The following is a 13,176-nucleotide window of genomic DNA, read 5'->3' as shown; positions in this document are numbered from 1 at the left end:
AAGTTTAAACTCTCAACTCCCAGTATAGTTTTAGCTTTAAACGAGCGTCTAAGTTTCAACTAAGGTTAAACGTGCTTTTTCCACATTTTTTTAACCTGTTTCTACCTTTAAATTATTACCAATTGTCTGTTCTGTCTAATACACCTTTCCCTGAATTTCATAAATTATAATAATTATGACGTCATCCAAAATTTTATAATGATTCTGTGCTCTTCAAATAAGGATATTCAGATAGAATATCAAATTATTATGACATAACTGAATTTTTTAGGGAAATATAATACTCTGGTTGGATTTTATTTTTATTTAAAAAATATATATTATTTTGAAAACGAGGCTATTCTCAGAAAGCTCGTCTCTATGAAGGCTGTGACAACTTTCCGCTCGCAATTGAGGCAGTTAACGAAGGAAATTATGTAATTTGTTCTACCTTTTGCTAAGAAACTTAGGGATAAGAATTATTTTTAGTATCGACCTCTTTAATTGAGTTTGGCATAATTAGGAAATTCAGGAGAGGTCTATTATCTCCTCAACTAATAAATAGCTAAAGATGTATAACGAATTTTTATGTCGAAATTTCGTACGTACGGCCGAAACGTCGTAAATATAATTCACCTAAAAGAGTTGTTGTTCTTTTTTTCGTTTCTTTCTCAGTAATTGTTAACGTTATTTCACTCGAATAATCCATGAAAGAATTCAGGGTGAGTTCGTTCTCAGTATGTTCTTAATTTTTGGCAAAATCTTAGCTTCTTAATGTTCTTAAGAAGTATTTTAGTATTAACATACCATGTATAAGTTAACCATAGTAGATGTTAACATTTTCACATAATGTGTTCACATAATGTATACTCCCACAAATGCAATTGATTCATCCTAAAAAAAATATTTTTACTCACCACTTGTTTAACAACAACTGTTAATGTGAAAAAGAAAAAAAGAAAAGAAAAGTTAAAAGCTGCGGACACATGTTAGTCTAGCATGAGAAGCGGTGCGTTTATTCATTGGTCTGACGTTTAATATGTAAAAAAGATAATAGGCCCTGGGATCGAGATTGCGTTTCTAGAGTACTTTCCAATGTCACATCGTTATAAATGCATCATTCAATCGTTCAGCAGGATGGAAATAAAGTTCTGTCGTTCTGAAAGCTTACTCTGTATACCACGCTCCGTATACTACGCTCCGTATAGTACACTTCGTATAGCGCACTTCGTATAGCACACTTCGTATACTACACTCCGTATAGCACACTTCGTATAGTACACTTCGCATAGCATACTTCGTAGAGCACACTTCGTATAGCACAGTTCGTATAGCACACTTCGTATAACACACTTCGTATAGCATACTTCGTATACTACACTCCGTATAGTACACTCCGTATAGCACACTTCGTATAAATAACGCATTTACATCGTCATGTAACATTAAAAGTTCGGCGTCTACCTGATTTGCTTCTCGTCTGTGGCAGCGATAGCCCCTGTATAGAAAAACATTTATAAATTTTCAAAACACAAATATATTTATGTCCGCCATATTTTGATGTTTAAATTTCGTTCTTTATTAGACTAAGTAACGTGTGTCTTCATTTAGCCCAATTCTAATTCCGGGAGTATTGTAATAAGGCTGAATAGCGGAAGGGCCTAAAAGGGTGAATTAAGACAATCAATTTAACCTTTTTTGTTATTACAAGAATCTTTTAAACTTTTTGTCTCAGTATATTGTCATAAGCATGCAATCCTTACCATTTTTCCAAATCCTTTTACATTATTGTAATTTTGTATATATATCCCAATTAACGAGTAATTATGTAGAATAAAAGTCCCTTTTTTCATATTATTTACTTTTGAGATTAATAATAATAAAAATAACAGTAATGCACTTGTCAATAATTGCTTTTCGACGAATATTTCCAAAGGTATTAAGAAGAAACGACTTACCGACAAAAAACTGTCAGTTAACCCTAATTCCCACCAAATGCTTTTATTATTAAACTCATGAAATGGGTTTATTTTCATCTAATTAATTATGCAGTAAGATTCTGCGTTCACACTGTACTTAATTTTGAAACGAAAGTTAGGATTTGTGACTTATAAGTATAAATGCGGACAGCGAGTAAATTTGAACTTTTTCACAAACTAATTTTCAAAGATAAAAATAAACACCATTCCTTGTTTATACCCTAGTTTTCATCTCTCTCTCTCCAAGCATTCTCTTTTCTGACTATTTCTCTATATCCATTGTCAGCTTTATCATAAAGAAGGCTCAGTCAGTGCTTTCTCTGCTACTATTCATATTTTAGATTTCATCACGTATTAATATTTTCGTTATTTGTAACTTTTGTTCTTTCTACTCGTGCAATGCTCTCGTGAAAGTCACTTTGAGCATTGGCGCTAAAAACAAAAAGATTTCTTTGATGTTGAACAAACTCATGTTAAAGGCATGATTTTAATCTCAAAACTTTTTGATATTAAACGCATACATAAACATAGGTTTATTGCAGGTAAAATCATCATGCGTTTATTTTTAGCATTTCCACCTATAAGTTTAACCTTAAAACCTTTAAAACTTTCAAAATATACATCTGTTTATCAATAAACGCATTGGTAGGAACCAGGCTTTAATTATAAGCTAGTCAAAATACAAAAGTTGTTGACAATATAAAAAATATTGGCTACGCCTGTCATCGACAGGTATAATTAGTATATTGGCGTAACAAATTTACAGCGATACAGATGGGCTATATCTAGCATTTACACAGCTGTTCTCGCACCAATCATATGTCTTAGTTGTCACGTGTGTTGAACCATATTGTGAAACCAAACCATAATAAAATGATGCCCATATTCTACAGCTTGCTTTGGTGAGCGCGCTATTGTAATAATCACAATCACATATCATATTCATATCGCTTTTAAACTTTTCATCGCATTTGGATTGAGTCCACGAATAGTTGATCAACTGAAAATAAAAAAGGAACTGTTAAGGTAATTACACGCTTCAAGTGTTTCTAATTAGTTCCTGTCTACACATGTCAATCTCTAATTAAAAGCTACTAAAAATTTCTGCCAGGATGCTTGATACTATTGTTCAAACAATATGTCTAAAATGCGTTACGAAAGTTCTGAGATGATGCAAAACAGGAATCAAAATCGTTTGTAATGTGTTTTTTCACAAACTCCCTAAACATGGAAGTATGAGAAAACAAAAAGCCTACTGCTGAGAATGTGGAAAATACACCACACGGAAATATAAGAAGAAAATAATATACTGCTTTGGATTTAAAGAAATACATCACCCAGGGGTATAAAAAAAATAACTTACGCAGCTGTAACAGACATCATGTTTGTTGCAAGCTTCCACGAAATCAGTTGTGAATGGTCCCTCTATTTTCGACAATGATTGTGGTCCACACCCATTTGCGACAATTTTGCATTTAGGATCTAGACATAACATAGCGGTTTGGTAGGTGGATTGTTAAATCTCAAAAAGACACAAAAATTATCAAATTTCTTATCAATATAAACTTGCTGGATTTATTCCAATTGATGTGCCGCTGTTTTTGTGAAAATATTTAACAGAAAAAGTATTTGAAATTCTTGCGCAAAATTAGAATAAAATGTTTTAAAATTACACCGCAAATAAATAATTTGGTGCAACTTGTTTGAATATGAGACAAATTCCTTATACTAAAAAATTCTAAAAAAGTCTGTTGTTTAAAGTAGAGCGCTTTTACGTATTCAATACCTGGTGTTGAAGGACAATTTTCTGGTTTTTGATAGCCGGAAAAGAACCAAGGATCTCTTGCCATATTCTGCATTTCTCTCCTAGCCAGTCGTCTAACTAATGGACGTAATTTGTAAGCTGGCATGTCTCGCAAAATTCGTCCAGCAAGGTCTGGATTTTTATCCAGGATTTCTTTAGTAATCTCTACCCCATAATCAGAAGCAACCCTGCGGTCTACATAATTGTCACGCCAAGCCTTGGAATGAACATCTCCAGGGTATGTAAAAATGAAGCAAGCGATAAAGTAAGCGTATATTGTCTAAAATGATAAGACATAAGAAGAAAGGTTGCCAGTGTGATGCAGCGTATTGGTCATGATTAATTTCATCCTACTTTCTAAATATTTTTTCTCACCTCCAGCAGCACCAAACAATATCAAATAAACTTACCATATTAAGATTTAAAAACTGCAACAACCAACTGGATAGTTTCGTACAAACTTCGATTTTTATAGTAGCTAAATAAAAACGATCACCTCAAAGATAAGCTATAACTTGTACCCAGGTTTTTTTCTAATTGAATTACTAGCTGGAACGAGTTTGCTTTTGTCGCAGGAATTGTAATGGGTTTATTGCGTCGCACAAAAATGCATTGTCTCGTAAGTTTTATCACTTAAAACATCAAAGCTTATTAACGATATAATTGTCATTAAGAATTATAAGACAAATCTGGTTACATTGAAGATAACTGACTTGCGGATTACAGTACAATACAAAAATTGCATAGTGTAGTCCCTTTCCCAGGGTTTTTTAGATTTTTATTTTTTCATGCAGAAAAATCCTGGTAACTACACTGGAGATATTAACCTGCTTATCACGTTTTTTTGCGTTTTTTATTGCTATTAAGTTTTGCATGAGACATCGGTAAATCAATTAAACAAATGGTACTAACTTGATAATTTCACCAAAACTGATAAGCTACAAACTTTTTTCTCTTCGCACGCTGCGGTGTCTCTGAAAGACGTTGTTAGGAAAAGTTTTTTTTATCAATTTGTTCGAGTAACGAAGTTAACTCCCATCCACTGGGTACCTGGCCTCTCCGGATACGGGGTTAGCAGCGAATATAATTATAAGCCGTCTTTGACGAAATCCCAGATTGTCCTTGGGCAAAGTGGAAGCACCCAGATGCCTTCCGCCATGCTGTTCCTCCTTATTTCAGAAGAATTGGCGATCACTGATCTGATATACCCATAAAAAAAGGCTATGGTTTATCAATTCCTATCGGGTGGAAAATAAAAATTTCTTAAAATGTTGTGCGAATTCCAAACATCAGTCCAGAGGATGAATTGTTGAATTCAAAATGGTAGCTAAAAATTTTACTTTTGAAAGTTGAATCGCATAATTGATGATTTTTAATTTTGTGAATGTTAACATGTAATTTTGGTTTTGTTCTGCCATGTTTTTGTTACTTTTTACATTATGTGATTGCTGTATTGCATCTACGTCCTTCTATATTTCAGTTACATAAAAAACTCAAAGATAATACCAATATTTCTCTAAAATTGTGCGATAACTAATATATATCGCACTAGCTAGGGAACGCGCCGGGTTGAGCCACAAGTAAATGTCCGAACCGGTATTTAACGCCAGCTGAGCGCTAAGGTGCAGATATACAGTGTGTCGCAAATCCATTGAAGTACTCACACTGATAAAGCCTTACCAACGTTGAACGTAAGGTTACAACAACCTCTGGTTACCCCGTCATAGAAGAAACAATCAGCCGGCTTTTTGTGATTTTGCAGAATAAGTTCCCGTGGAGTTCAAAATAAATTCCGAGTAACACCAGGATGAGCGCCTAGCACAGGTAAACCTTCTGCAGTTGTAAACCTAAACCTGAGTCCTAATGAAAGCGAAACCTAAGAAGAATTGTTTGGTAGAATGATTTTGATGTAGAAAATATGTACACCCGAGAAAAGTGATAATAACGGAAATGTTCAGCGTCTTTTAATCTTAAATCACTAAAGGATTCTATTGCAAGCCCCTTTCGTTTGTCTCTCTAATAACCATAGTCGCACGCGTTGCTTTCTTTCTTGCACTGACCCGTATTCACTTTTACTGCCAGCAGTAGCGCCAGAATTTAAACAACGTCTTCTTGTTCGCAAACCATTTTTAAAATGAGCGCACAAAAACTCACATTTGTTTTATTTATTTGAAATCGACAAAACTTGCGCAAGTACAAGTACTTGGATAAGTACTTGCATGCTATTTGCTATTAAAAACTTTGCTACATGTAACAGTCCCTTTAGAGCTTTTGATTGAAAATGAAAAGTGCTTTTATTCGTTTTGAGGACCAAGAGCAGCATCGTTCGACAATGTGATATTACCATAGTTTTAGCAAATCAAAACACGTTATTTGCATCAGGTGGTATAACGTCATGCTGCTACGGTATTTTTTGCAGAAAAAACGGCATGTCAGAATTGACTCGTATAAACAAACACATAGTTACGGCATTATTAGACATAGAAAAAACAGGTCATAAAACAAGTCACTTTTGGCATTGAAATCTAAACAAAGAAAACCAGTTCAACTTTCTTATATAGTCTGGGCAATACTAAAACGATTATGGGGACAAATATTATTTTCTTTTTTTTATTTCACTTGTGAGGCTCATATAATTTCTTAGTGACCCTCAGAACGAATTCTTCTAAATAAGAAAGGAGGCAAAAGTGTTTGACCTTATCTGTTTTTTCTTTTCTAGCTCTACGAATGTTTAACTTTTAAATAGCATGCTACAACAATGTTGCTAAACCCTTCTGTGATACACTACCTGTATTAAAAAAAATTCAAAAGAAAAACAAGCTGGAGTCATCCATAATAGGTGTCAACACCTCACCATACATTTGTAATCTACTTATAGAAACGTGTCAATGGGTATCAAATGCTTTAGTGTTACATCGCAAGGTCTAGCGATATTTAAAGGTTGACTAAATTTCCTGGAAGATTAAGTGTTTTAAACCAAGCCACACAATGGAATGCAGCAAAACCTGCAAATTAGCTACTTTTTTTCAATAATACACAACTTTCCAGGAAAAAAGGGTTAAATTTATGAATACATCCTAACCGAAATTATTTAGTCAAATTTTAATGACTTTTGTTTGGGATTACAATTGTAATTGCAAAAGAAATTTTTACAGAACTTTTTTTGCTGTTGCTAAAGAATTTTGGAAGCAAAATCGGTACTTTGTCCAATACGAATTTCGAAAAAAGGTATTCACACTTTGCAGTAGAAATCTTTTGAAGGTGTTTGATTTTTAAATTTGTTTATGGATTTGAAAATTAAGGTAGATGAAGCCGCTAACAGCTAACGTAATACTAATATGCCTAAAATATTTGCAACATGCGGTGATTTTTTCTCTATCCCTGCCGACCAGCTACATCATCTAGCTACAACTACCTAGCTTTCTTTAGTTAGTCAAATTCTAGCTAGTCATGCTTCCTTCACATTTGTTTAATACAACAGTCTCTCAATATAGTGGTAGTAACTATTGGTCGCAGTACTAATTTAGGACAACAATAAAAACTAGCAAATGGTACCAACAAAAACATTTCTTTCTTTTTTGACACTTTACCCAGGCTGACCATGATGGATAGCCACCATTTTTGTTAATAGATTTTGTGTCTTTTGGATAAAGCAAAGTCCATAAACCATTAACAAATATACTTTTTAATTTTGACATGACATCATCAATATTTAGTCTTATATCTGTAAAAAGATAGCTAAAGCCAGAAATCAAACCCCTTTTTATATTTTATTTTTCTGACTGCGCTACTAATATAAAATGTTTGACCCTACACGCGCATTACTAGTGCCCAGACTTCTCTGTATGAAAGCCAATAATGGTTGAAATTCTGTCAATGTTCGTATCCATAACAACAGCCATACTCTGTTTGTTAAGTCATTGCAATTCACGACTGAATTTAAAAGTTAGTAAATTCCCCGATTATAATTCTTTTTATATGGTTAATCACATGCGAGTAAGCTAATTATGTGCTCTTCATCGTTTTTTTTATGTAATAAAAATTAACAATTGTGTTGCTGAGACAGTGGTGTAGGTGAGACAGTTATCCATGTCAGTTTTAGTGACACGTGATTGTTCTTTATGAAAACGCGCATGTACAGAATTATTTGGTTCATTATATTTTAAATGCGGACTCTCTCTCTTTATCTATATTTATAAAATGATTACAGAGCATCACCATGTGTACTTCTTTTGTGCGTATTAAATTTTAGAATTACAGGTTTATATGGGTTTCAATTTTCGTACTTGAAAATAGATACGTGTAAACTTCGATTCACTTCTCAAAAACTTCACTTCGACCAATATGCAAAACGGTACAAAACAAGATGCTTTTGTAAACAGTGTTTGACAATCAAACAAAAATTTGCGCGTTTCCAACAAGTTTTTGACATACAAATTCCGCTTAGATTTGCACAAAACAGTTATTTACCGCGATATTAACTTCGCCCAGTGGTTTTGTTCTTATAAGCTGCAATCCCTGAAAGATATATTGAGAAAAGTTGACTTTCAAAGTTCGTCCCGACAAGTAGAAATTTTTGGCGATTTTTCTATTAGATCCACGCCATTTGAACTTCTCAAAGTTCACATCGGACTCAGGATTGTGTTAATTGTTCGCTGACGTCAGCGTGACAACGTTTGCACAATTTTGGGGGTCTTTGTGCGCCTGGCGTGAAAGAGGACATGGTCAAAAGTGCGACTAGGGCATTTTAAACGCGACTCTCCCAACATGCACATTTAAAAAAAAATTACAAATTGATAGTGTTTGCCAACTTTTGTAAAACCGTCACAAAAGTGCCATTGTGTCTATATTTTGTAGATGCGAGCGAGCAAATTAATTAATTAATTTTTTTAAATCATGTTTTATATGGCTGTTGTTGTTTTGCTAAAATTTTAGTTTGTTTGTTTTTGTTTTGTTTTGTTTTTTTCTGTTTTTTTTTTGTTTTGCTAAAATTTTAGTTTGTTTGTTTGTTTGTTTTGTTTTGTTTTGTTTTGTTTTGTTTTGTTTGTTTGTTTCATTATGTTTTTTTTTGTTTTGTTTTGCTAAAATTTTAGTTTGTTTGTTTGTTTGTTTGTTTGTTTTTGTTTTGTTTTGTTTTGCTAAAATTTTAGTTTGTTTGTTTGTTTTTGTTTTGTTTTGTTTTGCTAAAATTTTAGTTTGTTTGTTTGTTTTTGTTTTGTTTTGTTTTTGTTTTGTTTTGTTAATTTTCCTCTTATTCTTGATTTCCTCCACAATCTTTACTTGTTAACGGACATAAATTTTAACTGCCTAATTAGCAAGCATGAATGAAGAAAATTAAACTTTAATTAAACACAAAAACAAAAGCTTCTTGTTTAATTAAAAAAGACTGATACAGTTCGCAAGTCTTTAATTCAGTTTAAAATAGCAACGAAAATAGAAGAGAGCGCGCAAGTAAATGGACGAAAAGAAAATGCAAATTAAATTAAATATTTCTCTTTAATAAAAAAGAAAAATAGAGAGAAAATAAAAAAAACAGATGTTCAGTAATTCATAATTTATTTATTTCTGCTTCTGTAAGGATTGAAAAAAAAACGTTTGTTTAGATAAAGAACATTTGAAAATATGAGGGATCGAATGACTCTATGTGTTCACTTTTGCACAATCCTCTGCTTGATTGCATCCTTAGCAAGTACTTTGGCTGGTTTATTTGGAACTGCTTGGTGGACGAGAGAATTAGATGCTGTAGGAGAAACTATAAAAGAAGAAAAAGGAATTCTACGACAGTGTGAAACAAGAAACGGTGCGCAAATTTGTGAATATAGGGAGAAGATATTAAAGTTTGAATACTTAACCAGCGAAGAAGGTACATATCATTTTTCTTTGAAGTAAATTAAAGAAAATATTTTATGATTTAACTTTTAGATACTTAATTATTGATTGATACTACGGAAGTTGAACGTCAATGTAACATGAATTTTAACAATCCTATTAAAATTTAAAAAACACAATTATTTACAGTATTTCCACATAAGTTCCGCTCACTTTGAACATGTCAAAAGTGAGATTTAAACTTAAGTTCATCAATTAGATGATATAGAATACGCGATCACTTAGCGATCCCCAAACGATATGTTTTACATCAGTGATTTCGAGAAATAAGCGAAAAAACTCTCTACAAAGCCTAAACAAATTTGTATATAAAAGTGATTAAAAACACGGAGGATCTGATAAAATTATCGTTACCATGCCAACTTTTTGTTGTTAAATTTTCGCGTAGATATAATCTCTATTTGTTTCAAAAATATTTCTATGCTAGTTTTTAAGCAGTAAAAATCCATTTCTGGCCGTTGTAAATATTTCGTGCATTTTTGACATAAAGCCTACAGTAATGATTAGACATCTACATTAAACATGCCGAAAAATTATGCCTATTGTTGTAAACAATACGTGTACTGTGCATGCTTCGTAAAATCCCCCTTAGCACTATAGATTTATGGAATTTAAGTACTACAAAAACGGACTAAACGAGTCATAAACAATGTAATTCATAAAACTTTTAATGATTTGATTGTTAACTTTGACAGTGCAAGGTTGTCTTGCTGAGAAACATGGTTTACTTCAGTTTCTTCTGTGGCTGTCTATTATTCGTTTATAAAAATAAATGCCATTCGTATTTTCATTTTAGATATAAAACCAGATATAATTTTGGTGCTGCTCTTGACATCTCTATTGTTCTGTTCAATCGCAGCTGTAAATGGTATTGTTCTTCTGTGTTGTCGTCGCAGCAAAACCTTCTGGAGATGTGGAACAGCATCGGTTACAATTCTTGCTATGATAGGAGGTAAAATTGCATTATACTTCTAAGATTGAACTCTAATACTATTACGAGATTTTTACTCAAACTTTTATAAAATTTAAATTGAAAAACCACATCTGTAATAAAAACAATTGTTACGTAATGTTTCTAAACGAAAAAGGATATTATAGAAAAGTGTTTAAAAGCTAGATGTTTAAATTGCCTCAAATTGTAACAAAATTACAGTTTATTTATATATTTATTTTACTTAAAGCATCCGGTAATTTCTAATTAGTTACCTGTAAGAGAAACCGATGTTATCTTTCGTGGCGTTATAACTCATTGATCGATTTCACGTTAGCAATATTAATTATATCTTCTTAAAGTAAGAGTTAGGCTATGCACAAAGCATATACAAGATAACCATCGTGCCTTGCGAAGAAATATAACGAATATATAATCAAAATACAATTTGTTTTATGTTCTAGCTTTGTCAGGTTTTGGTGGAATCATATACACTGAAGTAAGATCGCCAGAAAAATTTGGATACCAAGATGGATGGTCCAGTATACTGGGCTGGTTAGGTTCAGCTAGTCAGTTCATTGGATCCATATTAGCAATCATCATTCTATGCTTCCCACCAAAAGGACAAGATGGCGGACATATTAATGTGAGGCCACAAACAAACTATCCGGTATTTGTGGAGAGAACTGGTTATGATCCCAATTCGCATTTTAATGCTGGTTACCACATGGACGATGATCCTAATACCCTTTCTGCTCAACGGAAAAAGTTTCCAGAAATTCGTTCTACAATTCAAAGTGGTGTGAACCCTAAAAAGGGTTACGAATTACGCTAACTGTGGTGAATATAAAAAAGCATATGAAGCTGTGAGCGGAAGTAACATTACAGAATCATGAAAAGTTACTTTGTGCGAAGGTTCCGTGAGAAACAACCAACAATTCCTTCATATGGGTATTGTAAACGATAAGAAGAATACTTTAGAAATGTGTTTTGGAAATAATGATCTTTTATAATGACATGCGGCGTATTCAACCATATATGTACGATCTACGGGGGAGTGTTGTGTCATTATAATGATCTCGATAAAATCTTAAAGCGATTACTAATAGTCCAATTTAAAAATAAGTTTTACGATATGACTCAGATATGCATGGTAAATAAACTAGACGTTTATGTTATTATTTATAATTTTTTTTTTAGAATGTATATTATTTTTAATTGACATACAAAATAATCGTACAGAGATTTTTCTAAGTTATAATCAACGCTGCAGTTACGTTTTGATTAATATTTATGGTAAGAGATGTTTTAACACGTATCCAAATTTCCTTACTTAGTTTTATATCCACTTGTTTTTGTGTTAATAGCAGCAGTAAGTAGATTTAGGCTCAAGCATATGCTAAGTATTTTTACAATCCTAGCTCTTCCCACTAATTTTTTTCTTAAAATCTCTACATTAAAGTTGGGAGAGTTTTGTTGTTTTACACCTTCTCACATTTCCTTTGATGCTTGTGCTCCATAAAATAAAGGTGATATTATTTGACTGTTCGGATCTCCTAAATCACCACTGCGTTGATTAGAAAGCCAGTTTGATGCTATTTATATAAGCATTAACATTAAATTTTTTAAGTAATATACACAAAAAATAGAAGTGCAGTTTTTGGAATGTTTTTGTCATCGTTGCATGACAGTGTTGAAACCACCGCTAATCATACTGGGATGAATGATATGAAAATCATGCAGGACTCGTGTTAAGTTGTTTTTTTAAAAGAACACTCAACATAAAGGAAACATTTGAATGTTTTTTGGCTTTTTTAATTTTAAGCCTCGAAACGTTCTACAATTGTCTTTTATCACACTCATATTTTGTCATTTTTGAAGTTTAGGGGAGCATTATTGGTAACGATTACGTCTAAACCCTAAGCCTAAGAGCTGGTTTTATAAGGACTCTTTAGACCTGGTCGGGGTCTCCTGGAGCTCCTTATTTATCAACAAAACTGGACATGATAAATAAAATTAGACAAACGAATTGATGATGTCATTGATTTTTTGATGACATCATCAATTTTAAAGATGACTCATTTTTCACATAAATATTCATAACAGCTACATTAGCATTAATTGCAGTCTAAAAACTTTCGACCAATATGACCCTGGAATATTTCATCTGTAACTCCAAAATTATTACAATACTTAACCCTCATTGGTTCAAAAATACGTAACAGATCTGGACAGCATGGCTCAGAGCTCCATTAGCCCCTGCACGAACAGAGTTAAATGTTCTTAACAAGTTACAATGTTTGAGCCTCTGAAGCTATACATTTTTATAAAAAATGTTCTTAACATGTTTTAGGTTTTTAACCTCTGAAGTTCTTATAAAAAGATGTGTCTTATTTTTAAACTTAGGATAAGACATATATCAACAAATTTAGATCTACCTATACAATTTATAGAATTGTCCAATGATTTGCATAGCTAGCTTCTAACGTTTCTCAAGTTCTATCAATATTTTAATTGTTATTGTTTGGGATCTTGTAAAGATTTTAGAGGTGAAATATTATGCATTTTTAGATACGAATACGTTTTAAACGTCT

At 32.6% G+C, this 13,176-nt stretch overlaps 2 protein-coding genes across 2 annotated transcripts; one reads left to right on the top strand and one right to left on the bottom strand.

The window, feature by feature from the left end:
• Positions 1–2,604: 2,604 nt before the first annotated feature.
• LOC130642044 (uncharacterized) lies at positions 2,605–8,560 on the bottom strand. The gene is made up of 4 exons (XM_057449112.1): positions 4,173–8,560; positions 3,745–4,042; positions 3,322–3,440; positions 2,605–2,958 (listed from the first exon to the last, which is right to left on the bottom strand). Exons 1-4 carry the CDS (start codon positions 4,173–4,175, stop codon positions 2,719–2,721), a joined length of 660 nt encoding a protein of 219 aa, XP_057305095.1. The 5' UTR covers positions 4,176–8,560; the 3' UTR covers positions 2,605–2,718.
• A 234-nt stretch (positions 8,561–8,794) lies between these two features.
• Positions 8,795–11,821, top strand: LOC130642043 (uncharacterized). Its single transcript, XM_057449111.1, has 3 exons — positions 8,795–9,625; positions 10,448–10,603; positions 11,047–11,821. Exons 1-3 carry the CDS (start codon positions 9,385–9,387, stop codon positions 11,415–11,417), a joined length of 768 nt encoding a protein of 255 aa, XP_057305094.1. The 5' UTR covers positions 8,795–9,384; the 3' UTR covers positions 11,418–11,821.
• Positions 11,822–13,176: the final 1,355 nt, after the last annotated feature.

This window comes from Hydractinia symbiolongicarpus, chromosome 4 (genome assembly GCF_029227915.1).
Source record: "Hydractinia symbiolongicarpus strain clone_291-10 chromosome 4, HSymV2.1, whole genome shotgun sequence".
In the NCBI taxonomy this organism is placed as follows: domain Eukaryota; kingdom Metazoa; phylum Cnidaria; class Hydrozoa; order Anthoathecata; family Hydractiniidae; genus Hydractinia; species Hydractinia symbiolongicarpus.
Note: the sequence above shows the minus strand (reverse complement) of the source record. Positions and strands in the feature narration are given on the sequence as shown.

Bases quoted from the DNA above. Each gene is read 5' to 3' on its own strand.
- LOC130642044 (XM_057449112.1), bottom strand. The intron at 3,441-3,744 runs GTATTGAATACG...TGTTATGTCTAG, and splicing joins AAATTGTCCTTCAACACCAG to ATCCTAAATGCAAAATTGTC. The intron at 2,959-3,321 runs GTAAGTTATTTT...TTTTATTTTCAG, and splicing joins ATGATGTCTGTTACAGCTGC to TTGATCAACTATTCGTGGAC.
- LOC130642043 (XM_057449111.1), top strand. From the start codon at position 9,385: ATGAGGGATCGAATGACTCTATGTGTTCACTTTTGCACAATCCTCTGC. The intron at 9,626-10,447 runs GTACATATCATT...TTTTCATTTTAG, and splicing joins ATACTTAACCAGCGAAGAAG to ATATAAAACCAGATATAATT. The intron at 10,604-11,046 runs GTAAAATTGCAT...TTTATGTTCTAG, and splicing joins AATTCTTGCTATGATAGGAG to CTTTGTCAGGTTTTGGTGGA.